Here is a 19681-nt window from a genome sequence, read left to right on the forward strand (position 1 = left end):
CCTCGTTTCAACTGGCTTTTTCATAATACAGTTTTTTACAATCATTTTCACACGTCACAATACAATGTCTACTTTTTCAAAACACTTAACACATACACCATATCAGTAGACTATGTGAACTAAACTGTGTATACTTTTGCATTGCTTTGATACAAAATGCATTCAATCACCACTTCTTCCAAAATTCATGAATACCTCTCTCAGTCAATGTTCACCACCAGCAAAATTCTGTACAACTACAGCAAATTTTGCAGACGTTTAGATACTCTCTTCAAAACAGCTAACTTTCAGTTCGAGCAAAATTCTGTACAACTACAGCAACCCTAACAAAATTTAGATCACTGTAGATGGAAATATGCTGCATTTTGACAGACAAATGAAATTATACGCTTGAAATAACACAGATTATTCTGATTTTAGCAGAAGGTTTATTCAGTTTTTTTGTTTGCAGCCTTGTTACCATGTATACAAAAGTGATTGTATTTGCATTGAAATGTGCATGTATATAGGCAAAATATAGATGAAGTTGTCGCTGAAGAGATTTTTCCACTATTACTGCTGTATATGTAAGTCATGGGCTATCAGTGAGAGAAAGAATGCAACTACAGATCAAAAAGTTTGTTCTTGGTGTCATGACAGCTGCTTGGCTTCAAATATTTATGGGGTGTAGGGGATTGCAGGGGTGGATAAGATATGCTAAATATTTTTTTCTAAAGGTTCAAGGCAAGGGAGAATGTTGCAGTAAATGTGAATGTAGCAAAGGGCGAGAGCAGTCACCCCACCCAGCCTCAAACCCTGGTCTATAGGGTACCAACCATGCAACTTTGACCACGACACCAAAGAGCCAAGCTCGTTGATATGGCAGTCAGAGCGCATACTCAACCGTAGTGACAGCACTCTGTCACAGTGAAGATCATAAAAATTTGACCCAAAATACACAGTACACCATGGATCAGCATTAGGACTACAGCAGACTTCTAGTGGTAGTATCATGTGTTGTTGTTTCACTTACTGTACTAGAAATGAAAAGCATCTGCAGACTTTTTGTTGTACTATAGTATACCTCAGAAATTGTAGCATAGAGCTGCCAGCATTTCAGATTTGTTTGGTGTTACAACATGTACTCTAAAGAGGTGTCATTCGTTTTTCTTTTTTTAAAATGCAACACTACAGTAATCAATGCTTAAACAGAGGATATGGCAACACATAATATATGCATTTTGCAATGCTTCAAGTTGTTTCTGTTTTTCAGTCCAAATATGCTGCATTTTGACAGACAAATGAAACTATATGCTTGAAATAAAACAGATTATTCTGATTTTAGCAGAACGTTTATTCAGTTTTTTGTTTGCAGCCTTGTTACCATGTATACAAAAGTCATATTTGCATTGAAATGTGCATGTATATAGGTAAAATATAGATGTAGTTGTCACTGAAGAGATTTTTCCACTATTACTGCTGTATATGTAAGTCATGGGCTATCAGTGAGAGAAAGTGACCCAAGAATGCAACTACACTAAATTTACCACACTCAATAGTGTTTACCACACTCAATAGGTATCTAAAGTATTGTGACAGGCAAAACAACAGATCAAAAAGTTTGTTCTCAGTGTCATGATAGCTGCTTGGCTTCAAATATTTATGGGGCGTGGGGGATTGTAGGGGTGGATAAGATATGCTAAAGATTTTTTTCTAAAGGTTCAAGGCAAGGGAGAATGTTGCAGTAAATGTGAAAATCATAAAAATTTCACCCAAAATACACAGGACACCATGGATCAGCATTAGGGCTACAGCAGACTTCTAGTGGTAGTATCATGTGTTATGGTTTCACTTACTGTACTAGAAATGAAAAGCATCTGCTTTAAGTTGTTCTTCTGTTTTTCAGTACTTTGAGTGACAAAGCAGTCTGCTGGGAGAGAGCATTTGCTATAGTTATGGCAGCACGAGTCGCTTTTGGGTGAATTATGAAGTGTTTTGGTGGTTGTAGTGCATTTTGCACGAAAGATTAACTGATGTGCAGCATGGCTGTGAAGCACACAGTGTTAAGAGTTTTGAAAAAGTAAACATGGTATTGACCTAAGTGTGAAAACGGTTGTAAAAAACTCTACAATAGGATCCAAAGGTTGCCTCCCACAGGAGGGAGAGGCAGAATATTTTCAGATGTGCAGGAAATTGTCACTGTTGACATGGTAATTTTCAACAATTCAATAAAACTGCGGGAAATTCAGGACAGAGTGCTGGCAGACAATATCACTTTTGGGAATGTGAATACGGTCAGCTCAATGACAATTGCCAGAGTGCTAGACAAACATAAAATAAGGACGAAGCAGTTGTACACTGTACCCTTTGAGAGAAACAGTAAAAGAACTCAGTATCAATATGTCCAGGTAAGATGACTGTTTGATAACCAAACAGGGTACATACACAGCTATGCATAATGTAAAGTACTGTAAGACTGTGGATTTACTGTATTTCAGAGAGTAATGGAGATGGAAGCCAGGCAAACTGCACATACATTCTTCTTTGTGGATGAAGCTGGATTCAACCTGGCAAAAACATGCCACGGGGGAAGAAATGTGATTGGACAGAGAGCAACCGTGGATGTCCCAGGCCAGAGAGGAGCTAACAACAAAATGTGTGCAGCACTCTCCAATGATGGTTTGCAGTTACACAAAGCACTCATTGGCCCCTACAATACAGAGAGGCTCATTTCTTTCCTGGATGACCTGCATAATCAACTTGTGCCAGCGGAGGAGAGAAGTCGAGGGACAATAAACTCCCCTACCTTTGTTGTTGTGTGGGATAATGTAACATTCCACCACTCTGCTGCAGTCACAGACTGGTTTGCTGCACATCCCAGGATGTCAGTACTGTTCCTGCCTCCATACTCCCCCTTCCTAAACCCCATAGAGGAGTTTTTCTCTGCATGGAGGTGGAAGTTTTATGACCACCATCCACATGACCAGATGTCCTTACTGGATGCCATGAATGCGAGGTGTGGAGACACTTCTCCTGAAGACTGCCAGGGTTGGATTAGACATTCCAGGAGATACTTTCCAAGATGCATCGCCAGAGAAGACATAAGATGTGATGTTGATGAGAACTTGTGGCCAAATGCAGGAGAGAGGGAGGAATAGAACCCTCACAGTACTGTACAGTATAAGTAATTATATTATACATGTTGTTTTTTTTGTTTTGTAATTATTATTGCAGGGGAATTGGAGGAATTTGTTTTTTGTTTCAACTTTTTATTTTTCACAAGTAAATTACTATATGCAAAGATATAGAAAAAAATAAAGGATATTGAAGCAAATTGCTGCATTTCTGATTCATTCTTGTTACATACACTTTAGTACAGTCAATTAAGTGAAAAGGTGTTATTCTTATTCTATAATGAAATACTGATTTATGTGAAAAATCATTCAAACTTCAAAGATAAACGTTCATCATTTATGTAATGCTCTCTGTTGTTAGTGTTTTTTAGGTCACTGTGTTATGAGTGACAATGTATGCTTTCTGAATGAGAATTGTTGCCAGTGTCATGGTCGAACAAGCTTATTTTGAGACAGGTATGAAGGGTTTTGTTGGTTTGAGTGAGTTTTGGCCATGATGCATGTTGGTAATGCAGACTGTATGAAGAGTTTTGAAAAAGTGGCTTCAGTATTGACCAATGCTTGTTAGCAATTGAAAAAATTGAAAAAAATCACCATTTCTTAATTAAAGAGTATCCAAAACTGCATCAAGTCTAGACTTGAACACAGCAAGGGTCTCTGCCTCAACTACATGACCTGGCAACCTATTCCATGTATTGATAACTCTTTGTGTAAAATAATATTTCCTTATATCAGTGCAGAACTTACTCTTAACTAGTTTCCATTTATGTCCTCTTGTTTTACAGACTGAACTCACCCTAAAAAATCTATTGTAGTTAACCTTATTGAGTCCTTTTATAAATTTAAAAACCTCAATTAAATCACCCCTAAGCCTCCTCTCAAGTAACCTGAGTCTTTCCTCGTAGCTTTTATATTTCATGCCAGGAGCTAATTTAGTTTCCCTTCTTTGAACCTTTTTAAGAACTTTGATATCTTTTTTATAGTGCAGTGCCCAGAACTGCACACAGTATTCCAAGTGAGGTCTGACTAAGGCATTGTATAATTTCAATATAACCTCCTTAGATTTATACTCAATACTTTTGGCTATATATCCCAGCATCCTTGGCATTTTTTACTGCTACAACACACTACCTAGATCCTGTTAAGCTTGGGTCAACTATTACTCCCAAGTCTTTTTCAAATTGAGCACATTCTAGTTTTTTCCACCCATGAAGTAGTCTTGTCTAAGGTTCCCACATGCAAGACTTTACATTTATCTAAATTGAATGTCATCTGCGAGGTATCTGCCCACTTTTGGATGCTGTTTAGATCTTCCTGTATTACCTTAGTTGATTCTATACTGTTGGCCACTACGAACCTCTGCATCAAGATCATTTATGTGTATAAGAAATAGCAAAGGCCCCAACACCAATCCCTGCGGGACTCCACATCATACAGGACCCTGCTCTGATACCATTCCTCCCACAGTTACAGTCTGCTTTCTATTAGACAACCAACTTCGAACCCACTCAGTGATAGCTCCTGTAATCCCTGCAGATTTCATTTTCAATATGAGTCTCTCGTGCGGAACTTTGTCAAATGCCTTTTGAAAGTCCAAATAGATAATATCAAAAGCTTGTTTTGAGTATAAACACTCTGTTGCTTCCTCAAAAAAGTCCAGGAGGTTTATTAAGCATGACCTTCCTCTGCAAAAACCATGCTGGCTATCTTTTAAGACACCATTTTGTTCCAGGAATAATTCCAAATTATCCCTAATGCTGGATTCCAGTATTTTGCATGCGATACAAGTTAAGATGACAGGTCTTTAATTTCCTGGATCAGTCCGGTCTCCTTTCTAGTAGATAGGTACTACACTCTCATGCTTCCAGTCATCTGGCATTTCTCCAGTTTTAAGGGATTGCTTAAAAATAACTGTCAGAGGCTTGTAAACCACCTCTGTTAGTTCTCTGAGAACTCTTGGATATATTCCATCAGGGCCTGCTGCCTTATTTGTTTTAAGTTTTTGAAGTTTATCTAGTACTTCTGCATCATTTAAATGAATTTCCTCCATAAGTCTCTGAGAACTGACTGCACCTGAAGGCATATGCCAAAAAAAATTATTATATTACTGTATTCAATCTTATTACTATCTGAGCTCTCCAACTTGTATTTTCTAAATAATTTCCTTTTTTGTTTCAGACTGTCCCGTAACGACTTATTCATCCACTGTGGATGCTTCTTTTTCAGCTTCCCTTTTCTCACTTGCAGAGTGAATTTATGCTGTACATCCAGAACACCCCCCAGTTTATATTCCTTGCATAATCACGCATCTTAATAAAGTCAGCTCGTCTAAAGTTGAATACTCTAGCATTGGAGAATGCAGACTTTACTTGCCAAAAAACTTCAAATGTAATTGAACTATGGTCACTTGTTCCGAGTGGTTCCCCTACCTCAATACTGCCGATTCTATCAGGATTATTACACAGAACCAGATCTAGAATTGTGTTCTTTCTCGTGAAAGTGTGTTCTTTCTCTTGTATCCCTCTACGATGTACTCATCCCCATCCCCTGCACCAAGCCACGTCTCTGTAATCCCAACAACATCATAATTATTATTACTCATAACAGTTTCTAGATCCAAATTTTTATTTTTTATGCTTCTAGCATTTAAACAGAGGAATTTCAGGGAACCACGTGTGCATTTCCTCATCCGCCCCCAGCTTCTCAGAACCACCTCTATTACAGTGCTGCTCTGACTGATTTACAAGCATCGTTTCCTCACTACTAATAAAATATTTAGCCATGGTGTGGTCTATTCCGGCAGTCTGTCTATCCCTACCCATCTCACTGTATAACCTCCCTGCCCCCCCAGACCCTAGTTAAATAATCCTCTGCTACCCTAAGCATACGCTGGCCCAGTGCAGCTGTACCCCTCCGGTTCAGGTGCAACCCGTCCCGCTTGTACAGGTCACCCCTGTTTCAAAAGGAGTCCCAGTGCCTCATAAACCTGTACCCCTCTTTCCTACACCAGGTTTGTAGCCACATGTTAATCCTCCATATAAAGGCTTGCTTCCCTTTGCTTGCACGTGGTATTGGTAGAATTCCAGAGAAGACTACCGTTGAGGTTCTACTCCTAATCTTCCCCGCTAGCTCAATAAATTTTTCTTGCAGAACCCCGAACCTACCCTTTCCTATGTCATTGGCTCCAACATGGACCATGACCACTGGATCCTCCCCCACTCTGGCCAGGAGCTTGTCCGCACGCTCCAGGAGGTCTCCAAGCTGGGCACCAGGCAGGCAACAGACCATACGAGACTCCTTGTCGCACGAACACACTATGCTATCTACCCCGCTAATGATTGAGTCCCCCACTATCACTAACTCCCTTTTCTTGGAGGATGAGGCCACCTGGGTCAGTCCTCCCACTCTCAGGATCGTGGACCAACTCGTCCTGCAGTGGCACAAAACGGTTGGTCACCACGATCTCTGGAGATGCCGCCCCTCTTGGAATTTTGTGCCCCTTTCTACGCTTATGCCCTACTGTAGCCCAGCCCACTCATCCTGGAGGTCTCCCTCCAGAAATCCGATCATCCAGCAACTCTCACACAGTTTTGGCCACATTTTTTCTCGTAACTGAACATGCTTTCCCTAAATAAACATTTACTGGCGAGACAGAATTACCAGCTAAAAAGTGCTAAAAGCACCAAGGTGGCTTAGAACATTCAAAGGCAGAACTCAAGCACAAGAAATGCCACTTAGCCTAAATACAATAAAACTATGTTTACAGTTCAGCAGACGTGCTAACACAACCAGAATCAGAATATCCTAAAATCTGACGCTGAAGAACAGTAGAAAAAATTAAACAAGCGAAGCGGCTAGCTAGCTAAACTACCCGATTCATGCATATGAGCACATCAGTTAATCTTTCATGCAAAATGCACTACAACCACCAAAACACTTCATAATTCACCCAAAAGTGACTTGTGCTGCCATAACTATAGCAAATGCTCTCTCCCAGCAGGCTACTTTGTCACTCAAAGTACAATGGACTGAAAAACAGAAACAACTTGAAGCATTGCAAAATGCATATATTATGTGTTGCCATATCGTATTTTCCATATCCATATTTTAATTCAATTCAATTTCAATTCATTTTTATTTGTATAGCGCTTTTTACAACACAAGTTGTCACAAAGCAGCTTTACATTGTTCCCAGGCCTGAGACCCCCTGAGAGCAAGCCAACAAGGCAACAGTGGCAAGGAAAAACTCCCTATCAGGAAGAAACCTTGAGCAGAACCGGGCTCATGGGGGGGCCCATCTGCTTCTGGCCGGCACTGGGCAGATAGAGTTAGACACAAAATTATGCAATGTATATTTGTTATTGACAAACAATAGCAGTTAACAGTAGAGTGATTATAAGAATGTCTCCTAGGATGTCCGGGTCTTGGAATGCAGTTGGCTTTGATGGGCAGGGCAGCGAGGTAGCAGGACTGGAAAACGAGATGAGACGCTTGGGCTACAGCTCCGGACAGGAGCCCGGAGCAGGGAATAGGAAGCAAACAGAAAACAGTGGTTAGTGGATGGTAAGAATGGCAGGGATGTAGAACAGAGAGGCAGGAGAGGAGGGGCAGAGAAAAAGGTGTGCAACAAGGAAAGACCCCGGCAGGCTAACATTATGGCAGCATACCTAGGGGACGGGAGGCAAGGGACCGGCATAGTCATGAGGGCGACCCTAAGACAGTCAACACCAGATCACGGCGCAGGGTCCATGAGAGCAATGACCACTTAGTCCACCAGAGACTCTATGATCCACGCCAGCACCAGGCCATGTCCCTCAGCTGAAGGATTTACTATATAGATATGTTTTGAGCCTAGACTTAAAGGTGGAGAGAGAGTCTGTTCCCCGAATCTCAGAGGGTAAACTGTTCCACAGGAGAGGGGCTTGATAGGAAAAGGCTGAGAAGCCCGGCATTTTGGGAGCGAAGGGCTCTCTGCGGAAGATATGGATGAAGAAGGTCCTTAAGATAGGGGGGGCAAGCCCATTTAAAGCCTTAAATGTGAGTAAGAGTATTTTAAAAATGATCCGGTATTTAATAGGTAGCCAATGGAGAGAGGCCAGAACTGGGGTGATGTGCTCAAAGCTTTTAATTTTAGTTAAGATTCGAGCAGCTGCATTTTGCACCAGCTGAAGGGGTTTTAATGAGACGTTTGCACATCCTGACAAGAGGGCATTACAGTAGTCTAATCTGGATGTTACAAAGGCATGGATTAGTTTTTCAGCGTCGTTAATTGATACGATTTTCCTGATTTTAGCAATATTTCTCAGATGGAAGAAGGCAGTCCTAGAGGTGTTAGTTATGTGAGTTTCAAAGGAGAGCTCGGGATCAATAACAACACCAAGGTCTTTGATGGCTGCACTCGGGGCAAGGGAGACACCATCAAGGTCCAATGTAAAATGAGTGAGTTTGCTCCTGATTGAATTTTGGCCTATGACCAATATTTCGGTTTTGTCCGGGTTGAGGAGGAGAAAGTTTCGGGCCATCCAGTTCTTTACATCTGTTAGGCAGGCCTCCATGTTTGAAATATTCAGAGGGACATCGGGTTTGACTGATATGTATAACTGAGTGTCATCCGCGTAACAGTGGAAATTAATGTCATGTTTACGGATGATATCGCCAAGAGGCAACATGTATAACGAGAAGAGCAGAGGTCCAAGCACAGATCCTTGAGGTATACCATATTTTACTCTGGAACGAGCGGAGGATTCGTTGTTGATGGAGACAAACTGATATCGTTCTGATAGATAAGATCTAAACCAAGATAGGGCATGTCCACTTATGCCAACCAGGTTTTCGAGGCGGTCAAGGAGGATACAATGATCGATGGTATCAAAGGCTGCACTTAGGTCTAGTAGCACAAGAAGAGAGATACAGCCATTGTCACAGGAGAGTAGAAGGTCGTTGAGCACTTTCAGGAGAGCGGTTTCCGTACTGTGGTGAGGTCTAAATCCGGACTGGAAAACTTCCAAAATGTTGTTAGAGTGTAAAAAGGCACAGAGTTGCTTTGATACTGCTTTTTCCAGAATTTTTGAGAGGAATGGAAGGTTCGAGATGGGCCTATAGTTTGACAGGTCATTGGGATCAAGATTAGGCTTTTTCAGAATAGGCTTGATAACTGCTACTTTGAAGGGCTGAGGTACGTGTCCAGACATAAGAGAGGCATTGATAAGATTTAATAGTGGTGTGCCAATTGCAGGCAATAGCTGTTTTAGGAAGCCAGTTGGTATGGGGTCAAGTTGGCTGGTAGAGTTATTAGATGAATTGAGAAGAGAAGAAAAGTCGCCAAATTCAATGGGTATAAAAGAGTCAAAGCGCGAGGCGGGCCTAATAGACATGTCTACATAATCTGGAACGGGACTGGCCAGGCAGGAACCAGAAGTTGATGAGAATTTTTGTATTGTGTCTCTTATCTTTAAGATTTTACTATCAAAGAAGTTCATGAAGTCACTGCTACTATAAATTGCTGGTATGGTAGGGTTAACTGATGCAGGACTCTTGGTTAATCTGGCGATAGTGCTGAACAGGTACCTAGGATTGTCCTTGTTTCTCTCAATAAGAGTAGAGAAATATTTGGATCTGGTAGCTGTGAGGGCATGCTTGTAATTTAGGAGACTTTCCTTCCACGCCAGGAGAAAAACCTGTAGTTTGGTGGAGCGCCATTTTCTTTCGAGTTTTCGTGTGGCTTGTTTGAGGGCACGAGTATGGTCGTTATACCAAGGTGCTAGCTTCTTGTCTGTGATTTTCTTCCTTTTGAGGGGAGCAACGGCATCTAGAGTTTTACGCAAAGTAGAGTTGATTCTGTCCGCGAGTAGATTAATTTCAGTTGAGCTGGGGGGATTCAGTTGAGAGGAGATTTCGTTGTGCAGGTAGTATGATGTAGGGAGCTCGTCGATAAAGGCATTTGCTGTAAGAGAGCAAAACGTGCGCCTGGAAGAAAATCTAGGCTCCGAGTATGTGAAGCACGTTAGTGGTAAATTGAAAGAGATGAGATAGTGGTCGGATAACACAGGATTGTGTGGCATGATTTCCACCTGGTTAATGTCTGCTCCATATGTGAGGACCAAATCGAGAGTATGGTTGCGGTAATGTGTGGGTTTGTCCACAGCTTGATAGAGTCCAATGGATTCGATGATGGACAAAAATGCTGTTCTGAACGGGTCATGTTCATTATCCATATGGACATTAAAGTCGCCTACTATTACAGCTTTTTCTATATTGACAACCAGGTCAGATAGAAAATTGGCAAATTCCGATAAGAAAACACTGTAAGGGCCAGGTGGCCTGTAAACTATAACAAGGGTAAATAGCTGAAATGCAGTCTTGTCAGGATGTGCAAAGCTAAGTACTAATAGTTCAAATGAATGGAAGTTATAGCCAGGTTTAAGGGTGGCACAGAGTTTGGAGCTGTGTACAGCAGCAATGCCGCCACCTCTACCAGTAGGTCGAGGGACCTGGTGATTACAATAACTGGGAGGAGTTGATTCGTTGAGAGCAACAAAGTCATTAGGTTTAAGCCATGTTTCAGTCAGGCATAAGATATCAAGTTGGTGATCAGTAATCAATTCGTTTATTAATAAAGCTTTAGGTTGTAGCGATCTGATATTTATTAACCCAATCTTAAGGACCATTTGTCTACAGGTAGTACTTTCAGGTTTGGCAGACTTAATTTTTATCAAATTATCAGCACAAATGCCCCTACTGGATGTTTTTAAGAAGTTTGGGACGGAGGGTCGTGGAACAGACACTGTCTCTATGGGATTTTTAAGTGGTGGTTCCAGGGAAAAAGCAGACAACTGTGTAGGACAGAAAGTCTGCTGCCTGGCCTTGGCCCTGATAAGTCAAGGTTTAGTGGAATTCGGACTATGATCTATGTTACTAGAGATGATAGCTGCACCCTCCCTCGAGGGGTGGATGCCATCTCGTTTTAAAAGACCAGGCCTCCCCCAAAACTTGTGCCAATTATCTACAAAACCCACGTTGTTAGAGGGGCACCATTCAGACAACCAACGATTAAGTGACGTTAATCTGCTATAGATCTCGTCACCGCGCCGCATGGGGATGGGGCCAGAGAAAATTACTGAATCCGACATTTGTTTGGCAATCCTGCACACCGACTTAATAGTTAACTTTGTTACTTCCGATTGCCTCATGCGAACATCGTTAGCGCCGACGTGAATAACAATTTTTGAGTATTTCGCTTTACTTTTACCTTTAGCTTTAGCCAGCACTTTCAAATTGGCTTCAATGTCGGAAGCTCTGGCTCCAGGAATGCAATTGACTATGGTCGTTGGTGTCTCTACGTTCACGTTTCTAAGAATGGAATCGCCAATAACAGGTTTCTCAGCAGGTGTGTTACTGAGGGGGGAGAACCTGTTGGAAACGTGAACCGAGGGTTGGTGGTGCACCGGGGGCTTGCGCTTGCGTCTATTTTCCCGAACCGTAACCCACTCGCCTTGCTGCGAAGGCTCTGCCGGGGTTGAGCTAGGGGAAAGGCTAATTGACGCATCCGGTACTGAAAAGGATTCGATAAACTTTTCACTAGCTTTAATCTCGTATAAGGTGCGGATGCGTGCTTCTAATTCTGCTACCTTCTCCGTCAACCTAGCGTTAAGCTCGCATTTAACACAGGTGACGTTGGTCGTAATGGCGGAGAAGGAATAACTAAACATGTTACACACAGAGCAGGGGAGACAGCGAGAGGGAGGAGAGCTAAGGATTGGAGAAACAGAGCTGCGAGAAGCCATCGTACGTAACTAGTGGCTACTTACGTAGTTTTTGCGAGGGTGTCGAAAAGTAGTGTCGGCGAGTACTCCGGGTTTGGGTCCTGGCTGGGTCCTAACCGATCGGCGTCTTGCGTCTGGCGTTCGGGAAACGAGCAACGGAAGTGCGGGGAACGAGCAACAGGTGAGGAGCAGCAGGTAGCGAGCGAGAGCGTCTGTTTTAGCATCTATTTTATCATAGATTACTGTAGTGTTGCATTTAAAAAAAAAAAGAAAAAAGAATGACACCTCTTTAGAGTACATGTTGTAATACCAAACAAATCTGAAATGCTGCAATATGCCTCATGGCAGCTCTATGCTACAATTTCTGAGGTATACTATAGTACAACAAAAAGTCTGCAGATGCTTTTCATTTCTAGTACAGTAAGTGAAACAACAACACATGATACTACCACTGGAAGTCTGCTGTAGTCCTAATGCTGATCCATGGTGTACTGTGTATTTTGGGTCAAATTTTTATGGTTTTCACTGTGACAGAGTGCTGTCACTACGGTTGAGTATGCGCTCTGACTGCCATATCAACGAGCTTGGCTCTTTGGTGTTGTGGTCAAAATTGCATGGTTGGTACTCTGTAGACCTAGGTTCAAGGCCGGGTGGGGTGACTGCTCTCGCCCTTCGCTACCTTCACATTTACTGCAACATTCTCCCTTGCCTTGAACCTTTAGAAAAAAATCTTTAGCATATCTTATCCACCCCTACAATCCCCCACGCCCCATAAATATTTGAAGCCAAACAGCTATCGTGACACCAAGAACAAACTTTTTGATCTGTTGTTTTGCCTGTCACACTACTTTAGATACCACAATTGAGTGTGGTAAATTTACTGTAGTTGCATTCTTGGGTCACTTTCTTTCACTGATAGCCCATGACTTACATATTCAGCAGTAATAGTGGAAACATCTCTTCAGCGACAACTACATCTATATTTTGCCTATGTACATGCAAATTTCAAAATTTTGCTGGTGATGAACATTGACTGAGAGAGGTATTCATGAATTTCAGAAGAAGTGGTGATTGAATGCATTTTGTATCAAAGCAATGCAAAAGTATACACAGTTTAGTTCACACAGTCTACTGATATGGTGGATGTGTTAAGTGTTTTGAAAAAGTGGACATGGTATTGAGTCGCGTGTGAAAATGATTGTAAAAAAGTGTAATAGCTAGGTAAAATGACACAATTTTTATTTTTATCCTATTGAATGTAATAGCCACTCCACGAACCACTCCACGAACACAGCACAAACACAGCAGGAACTCCTCCAGGCTAGAGCAGTCGAGCAAGGGCATGAGATTCCCCTGCTCCCTCTACCTTGGGCTTCCAGTGGGGAGACCTGAGGTCAACTTACCCCCGCCTACCCCCCTCCCCATTTCGTATTTCTGAGTGGGAGACCTTCCCAGGCAGTAGCCTGTCTAGCTTACAAATTAGTATCAGGGCGCCCCCTCCAACAAGGGTAATTGACGCACACGGTGACATGATATCATTGAGGTGACATGCAAATAAGCAATAGAAAACCCATTGCGCAAATGTCACCATTCCAAATGGGCGGCTGCCCATGTCGCCCATACCTAAATCCGCCACTGATTACAGTATTGTGACAGGCAAAACAACAGATCAAAAAGTTTGTTCTTGGTGTCATGATAGTTGCTTGGCTTCAAATATGTATGGGGTGTGGGGGATTGTAGGGGTGGATAAGATATGCTAAAGATTTTTTTTCTAAAGGTTCAAGGCAAGGGAGAATGTTGCAGTAAATGTGAAATTCATAAAAATTTGACCCAAAATACAGAGGACACCATGGATCAGCATTAGGGCTACAGCAGACTTCTAGTGGTAGTATCATGTGTTGTTGTTTCACTTACTGTACTAGAAATGGAAAGCATCTGCAGACTTTTTGTTGTACTATAGTATACCTCAGAAATTGTAGCATAGAGCTGTCATGAGGCATATTGCAGCATTTCAGATTTATTTGTTTGATATTACAATATGTACTGTAAACTTTACTTTTTTGCAATGCGGCACTAATCTATGCAAAAACAGAGGATACAGCAACACATAATATTTGCATTTTGCAATGCTTCAAGTTGTTTCTGTTTTTTAGTCCATTGTATTTTGAGTGACAAAGCAGTCTTGCTGGGAGAGAGCATTTGCTATAGTTACAGCAGCATGAGTCACTTTTGGGTTAATTATGAAGTGTTTTGGTGGTTGTAGTGCATTTTGCACAAAAGATTAACTGATTTGCTCATATGCATGGTTGTTAAGCACACAGTGTTAAGAGTTTTGAAAAAGTGGACATGGTATTGACCTAAGTGTGAAAACGGTTGTAAAAAACTGTAAGACCCATTATGACCATGTCATTTGATCAATATGGTGTGGTTCTCTGCATTCTATTGAGGGGGGAACCTGGGGTTTGTGTTCCACTTACTGTCTTACTGAGGCGAATGCCAGAGTAGGAAAGTGTGACGGGAGCTGGCCAACGGTTTTCATAAAACAGAACAAAAGGAATATACTTACAAAAAAGTCAAATAATTTATCTAATTTATTAATTTACATTTTATCTTATTTAAGTACAAAGAAAAGAAGACAGCCTTGGCCACAAGCAGCTCACCAAAGTCTCCTAGCACCTCTCACACACTTGTATTTAATGTGCCTCTGATTAGGCAGGTGTGGTCAATTAACCAATGGCTGGCTTCAAGCACACAGTTAAGTACAAGGCCAAACAGTTACATAATTAATAATTAACAGGGGCTTGATGAAATATGAGCTGCTATTGCTAGGTTTGAATTGGTTAGAAGAAAAAGGGCCTTTGAACATTTTAATGATCAACACAAACTAATGATTAACATGCTTTCAGTTTCTAGGAGGAGTGAAGGCTCTCCTTCACAGAAGGATTGGGCTAAAGTCTTACCAGGTTTAATAAGTGACTACATTCACAGACCGACAGGTGGAATAAGTTTCATAAACAGCTTACAAATAAACTCACAAACACTACCTCATTGGAGCCTTTCACATTACTGATGTGTTTAAATGCAGGAAGTCTAAATAAGTGTTTATTCATTTTATCTGCCTAAAGAGATACTTAGCATTGATGCAAATAGCAGGACATGCTCCTCCAGATGCTTTGAATTTGTAGTAACACAATATCTTTGCAATGTTTGGAATTTTGCTGCATATTCTGAATCTTCAGCACTATGCATATGTTTTACTTACGAAAGAAGCAACATGTTGTAGGAATAGTGTGTATCTGTAGATTGAGTGGTGGGCAAGGTGTATTTTGATATGTGAAGGGGCTGAGTTGTGGAAGGGATGTATGTCTGTAGGTTATGGGGTTGAGCTATGGTAGGACTGTGTGTTTCTGGGTGATGGGGCCAGTTGGGCTGAGCTTTAGGGAGACCAGAAAGGGCCCCACCTAGGATTGGCTGTTGGTGTTGAACGCCACTGGCTGATTGGGTCTGTTTCATCCTATTGCATCAGTCTCTCTGCCACAATGAGTGCTTTGTGTGGGGGCCTCTCTGCTGGGACTGTGTCTGTGCTCTGCAATCACCCCATTTAAATGTGTGCAACACAATGGTGAAGCAGCTGAGTTTGAACCTTGGTGGTTGCAGGTTCAGCACCCACTGCTATTGTACCCTTAAATATTAAGATGGATAACTGGAAACAATGTAAATCCACAAAGCAGGTATATGATATGGTGTGAAGTACTGAGAATTTAGCAATCTACTACACAAGACTGTGGGATTAATTTATCAAAAACACTTTGAGTTATTTTTCTAATCCTCATTTAAATTTGTCACAGAAAATAATCATTTAAAATTTATTAAATTTTTCATTTTTAATTAATTTTTAAATTAATAATTAATTTAATTAATCAATTAAAAATTAAATTAAAAATAATAAATATATAAATATGTAACTAAAATAAATTCTAATTGTACACGCATATGTATAAAATGATGAAAATTATCAGTATTATTACCTTGCTCTGCTTAGTTGGTACATACAAATCATTTAAGTCATATCTGTTATCCCAAAAATGTGGTGAAAGCATTTTTGACTAGAATCTTTTATTTTTTTTACATCTCCTTGAGCACATTGCTCAGTGTGGCGTCATTGGTGAAGTGAATAACAATTTACCTGCATCACTGTGTGTCCATGTGCCATTTTAAACCACTGCTCTGTGTTGTGTTCTGTATGTCTATAAGTATCTGCAAGCCTTTTATTCTGATAAATAATAAATCAGGGAGGTTTCTGGCATTAGAGCTGAATTATTCAGCTAATGCCTCATGATGCAAATGTTGTGGTATTTTGGTAAGCTTTGATGATATGGCAAAGCCCCAGAATCTGTGATTTGTGGCATTCAGGTGACATGTTGCAAAAGATTGCTGCAGAAAGAATGCGTTTCATATAAAGGACTGCTCCTGTTTGGACTTGAACTCAATGTTTCATTTGTTTGTGAGGTCGCAGCAGTTGGAAGATGTTTACATGTACATTGCTGTGAATTCTCACTGCCCATCCTCTTCTAGTTCCTGTGTGCTTGGCCGGGTGGTTGCCCCACTGGCCAGGTAGGGGGCACAGGCACCCTGTCCTGACACATACGGACGGAAGCTTGCCAGCTTCCACCCAGCCCCTTTGATGTGTGTCTGTGTGTGTGTGTGTGTGTGCGCGCGCGCGCATGTGTGTGTATGTGTGTGTGTGTGTGTGGGTGTGTATGCAAGGCTTCAATGCAGTTGTCTATCTCTGTGTCGCTGAACCCTGCTCAGCAAACAATAGTCACAGACATCCGCCTTCCCCAGAATGCCTGTCTCTCTAGTTCCTTTGGTGAGCTTGTTTCCTAACCGTAGTGTAAGCATCAGTCTCCTTTATTGCCAGCAAGCCTTTCTTTCTTCCTTCCTTTCTTTCTTTCTTTCTTCTTCTTTGCTTTCTTCTCTCTGCTCTCACCTGTCTTGGCAGAGCCTATCATTCCCATAGTGCCCTACCCCCCATCCCTGGCACAGACCAACAAGGCCAGGTCTACACAGTATGTGCCACAGTGACAGTCTCACCTCCAGTGGGAACCCTCTCACAGATGCCCTGTACCCCCACACCAGCCCCCCTCTGCACACACCAGACCCCCTCAGCCCTCAGCCCATACCCCATATCAACGTCTCTCTGCACATCCATGTGCTCTTGCATTATCAATACAGTCTTGACAGTAGCACATCACCATTGGAATGAATGGGGGAAGTCAGGGCCAGTGCGCTATGCCAAAAGGCATTTGCAAAATGCTGCAGTACCCATTTGCCAAACCTCCTCCGATTGGCTGGTAAGTCTGGCACTGGCCCAGGCATCCGCATTCTGTGTGAAGAAACCAGCAAGGTCTGGAGTGCTGTGGGTTTATGTGAAAGGCTGCTTGGCTTGGTGGTGTTGGTCTGTGCTCTTTGAAAACTGGAACCAGCAGAAACCCAAGGGTGTCAGACCAGTCCTTCTAGCACCCCACACACACACACACCTCATGGAGAAAACACCCAGGGGGTGACGCACCCATCAGTACGGCATCAGTATACACACAAACAGCACAGCAAGAGCGGGCATTGACATGACTCAGGATAAATGGAAACAGCACAGCTATAGCATTGATTACAGCAGGAGCTGCAGCTGATTAGCATATGTACCCAGTCACATTTGAGCAGACTAAGAGTTCATCAACCAAGGACAGCTGCCGGAGGAGGAGTGGTGAACTGACTGCGTGAATGTGCGGAGACCTCTCCCACTATAGCCTAATTGACTTACTCCTGCTATGACCTCATGTCCTTTTTTGTGTTACCAAGGTTGTGGGCTGGAAAAAACGAGAATCAGCGTTCTGCCAAGCTGGTAGGGTGTGTGCACCATACGGCATTCTGTGTACTTCCTGCATTGTATTTGGAATTCATGCTGCATTTGGGCCTCGGGGACACGGACAGAGTCCCTGCACCTCAAAGTATGGCAGTCCAGAGACATGGTCACCATCCTGTCACCACAAGTGACTCGCCAGGTGGTAGGGTGGAGGGGAAGGGGTTAGTCCCAGAACATGCCACACCTCGCCATGCCACATCACATCACACCATGCCAATACTGTTGGCCAGGAGGGCCTAATACACATGAGCCAATCAGATGACTCCCCTGGCTTATGTCTTTATCAGCACAGGGAGGCTATGACACCACAAAGTGAAAGCAGTGCTAGTAGCCCCATCTCCTTCCATTTTCCCTGGATCTGTCCTGGCAAAAGATACCCATAAGTGCTGGTCCAGGACCAGTTCTGCTGTTTAGCTTCAGGTCAGAATTGCAGTTGGGTGCTGTTAAGTATATACAGTCCTGGCAACAGAACACAACTGAAAGTGGTGAATTGATTTCAAGAAGGGCTGTGAAACACAAAGTGGAATAGTCTCTACCCTGTTACTGCTTTCTCTCTCTCTCCTGCTGTTTTTTCCTGGCTCACATTTGTCCATGCATTTTTACATTATCTTCCAAGGTCAAGACCTACTCTACTTTGTGCACAGATTATTATTTCCGTATGTTCTGTGCTATATGCCATCTGGTGGTCGAAGTCATCACCTGCAGTATTGTTTTTTAAGGGTGGTGCACCCATACAATCCTGCATAAATGTAAACTCATCCTGGATCATGGTTGTAGGGCTGTTTACACACCTATACACAGCACACATTTATACAAGCAACTCTCACTTAAAGGCCCCAGTCCTGGATCACCAGGCTCTCTGTCTCTGGAGCTTGGTTTTAGCACAGCACAGGCGTAGGCATTACAGAACACACACACCTGGTTTCATATACACACACACACACAGACACACACACACATGCTCTGAGATACATACATACACACACACACACACACACACACACACTTGCTCCCATACAGACATGCACACACACACACACACGTGCGCGCACACACACACACCTGTTGCAGCATGCTCTCACACAAGTACACACAGACACACACACACCTATGTTCACACATGTGAACATACTCTGCATATTCATCCTGTTCTGGCAAAGTCTTCGAAAACCTTGCTCAATGCTTGTACAAATTGAGTACTATAGTTTATAAATCCTCTGTTTTATTCCAGACAAGCAGACAAGCTATCTTTGTACAACAAAAGTAGGCTGAGGGCTTTGACCCAATAGAGACGCATTCTCACAGTGAGGTCACTATACAGCTGGAAGCCCCATCGCTAGGACATCCAGAGAATGCCAGCACAGGGGGAGGAAGAAATTGATGCATGGTATTGTAAGATAGGAAATGAATAAATAAGTTGAAACTGGGATAAAGCTAGCTGCATAAAGGGCTGTGAGAACATCTGTGTGCGATAGCCAGGGGGATTAGGAGGGTTTGGAACATTTTAAGCGTATTAAGGATTAAAAAAGGTCAGAATGTTTAGCAACATAGTGATAAACCTCTTAAGTGAAACCCAATTGGGAGGATGTACTGTGTTATCCACAGCTGGGGGGGATTTGGGTTTTGGATACACACACACACACACTTACACATCAATGCAGTCATTTACATGAGACCTAAATACGGCTGCATGAAGTTACACAGACAACCAAATCTATATACATGCAAATTGCACATGAAATTCAAACATGCAAAACTACTAAATATGTACACACTACCACTGCTTCCTTATCCATTACAAATCACATTCATTATACCAATATCCATTGCCAGAACCCATCTACATAAACACAAAGATATACAAATATTTGGACACAACCATA

The 19681-nt window shown here is 42.2% G+C and overlaps 1 protein-coding gene across 12 annotated transcripts in view; it reads left to right on the top strand.

Annotated features, from left to right (window-relative positions):
- Nucleotides 1-19681, top strand: part of LOC118793959 (nuclear factor 1 X-type-like) — a 156756-nt gene that overhangs the window by 105310 nt on the left and 31765 nt on the right. Inside the window, exon 2 of one of the 12 annotated variants that reach the window (XM_036552074.1) lies at nt 2478-2609. The exons of the other annotated variants lie outside the window; for them this stretch is intronic. Within the exon in view, the coding sequence (XP_036407967.1) occupies nt 2478-2533 (56 nt within the window). The 3' untranslated portion in view covers nt 2534-2609. Of the gene's footprint in view, nt 1-2477; nt 2610-19681 lie in introns of those variants that run through there. 12 annotated transcript variants of the gene reach the window in all.

This window comes from Megalops cyprinoides, chromosome 19 (assembly GCF_013368585.1).
Source record: "Megalops cyprinoides isolate fMegCyp1 chromosome 19, fMegCyp1.pri, whole genome shotgun sequence".
Lineage (NCBI taxonomy): Eukaryota > Metazoa > Chordata > Actinopteri > Elopiformes > Megalopidae > Megalops > Megalops cyprinoides.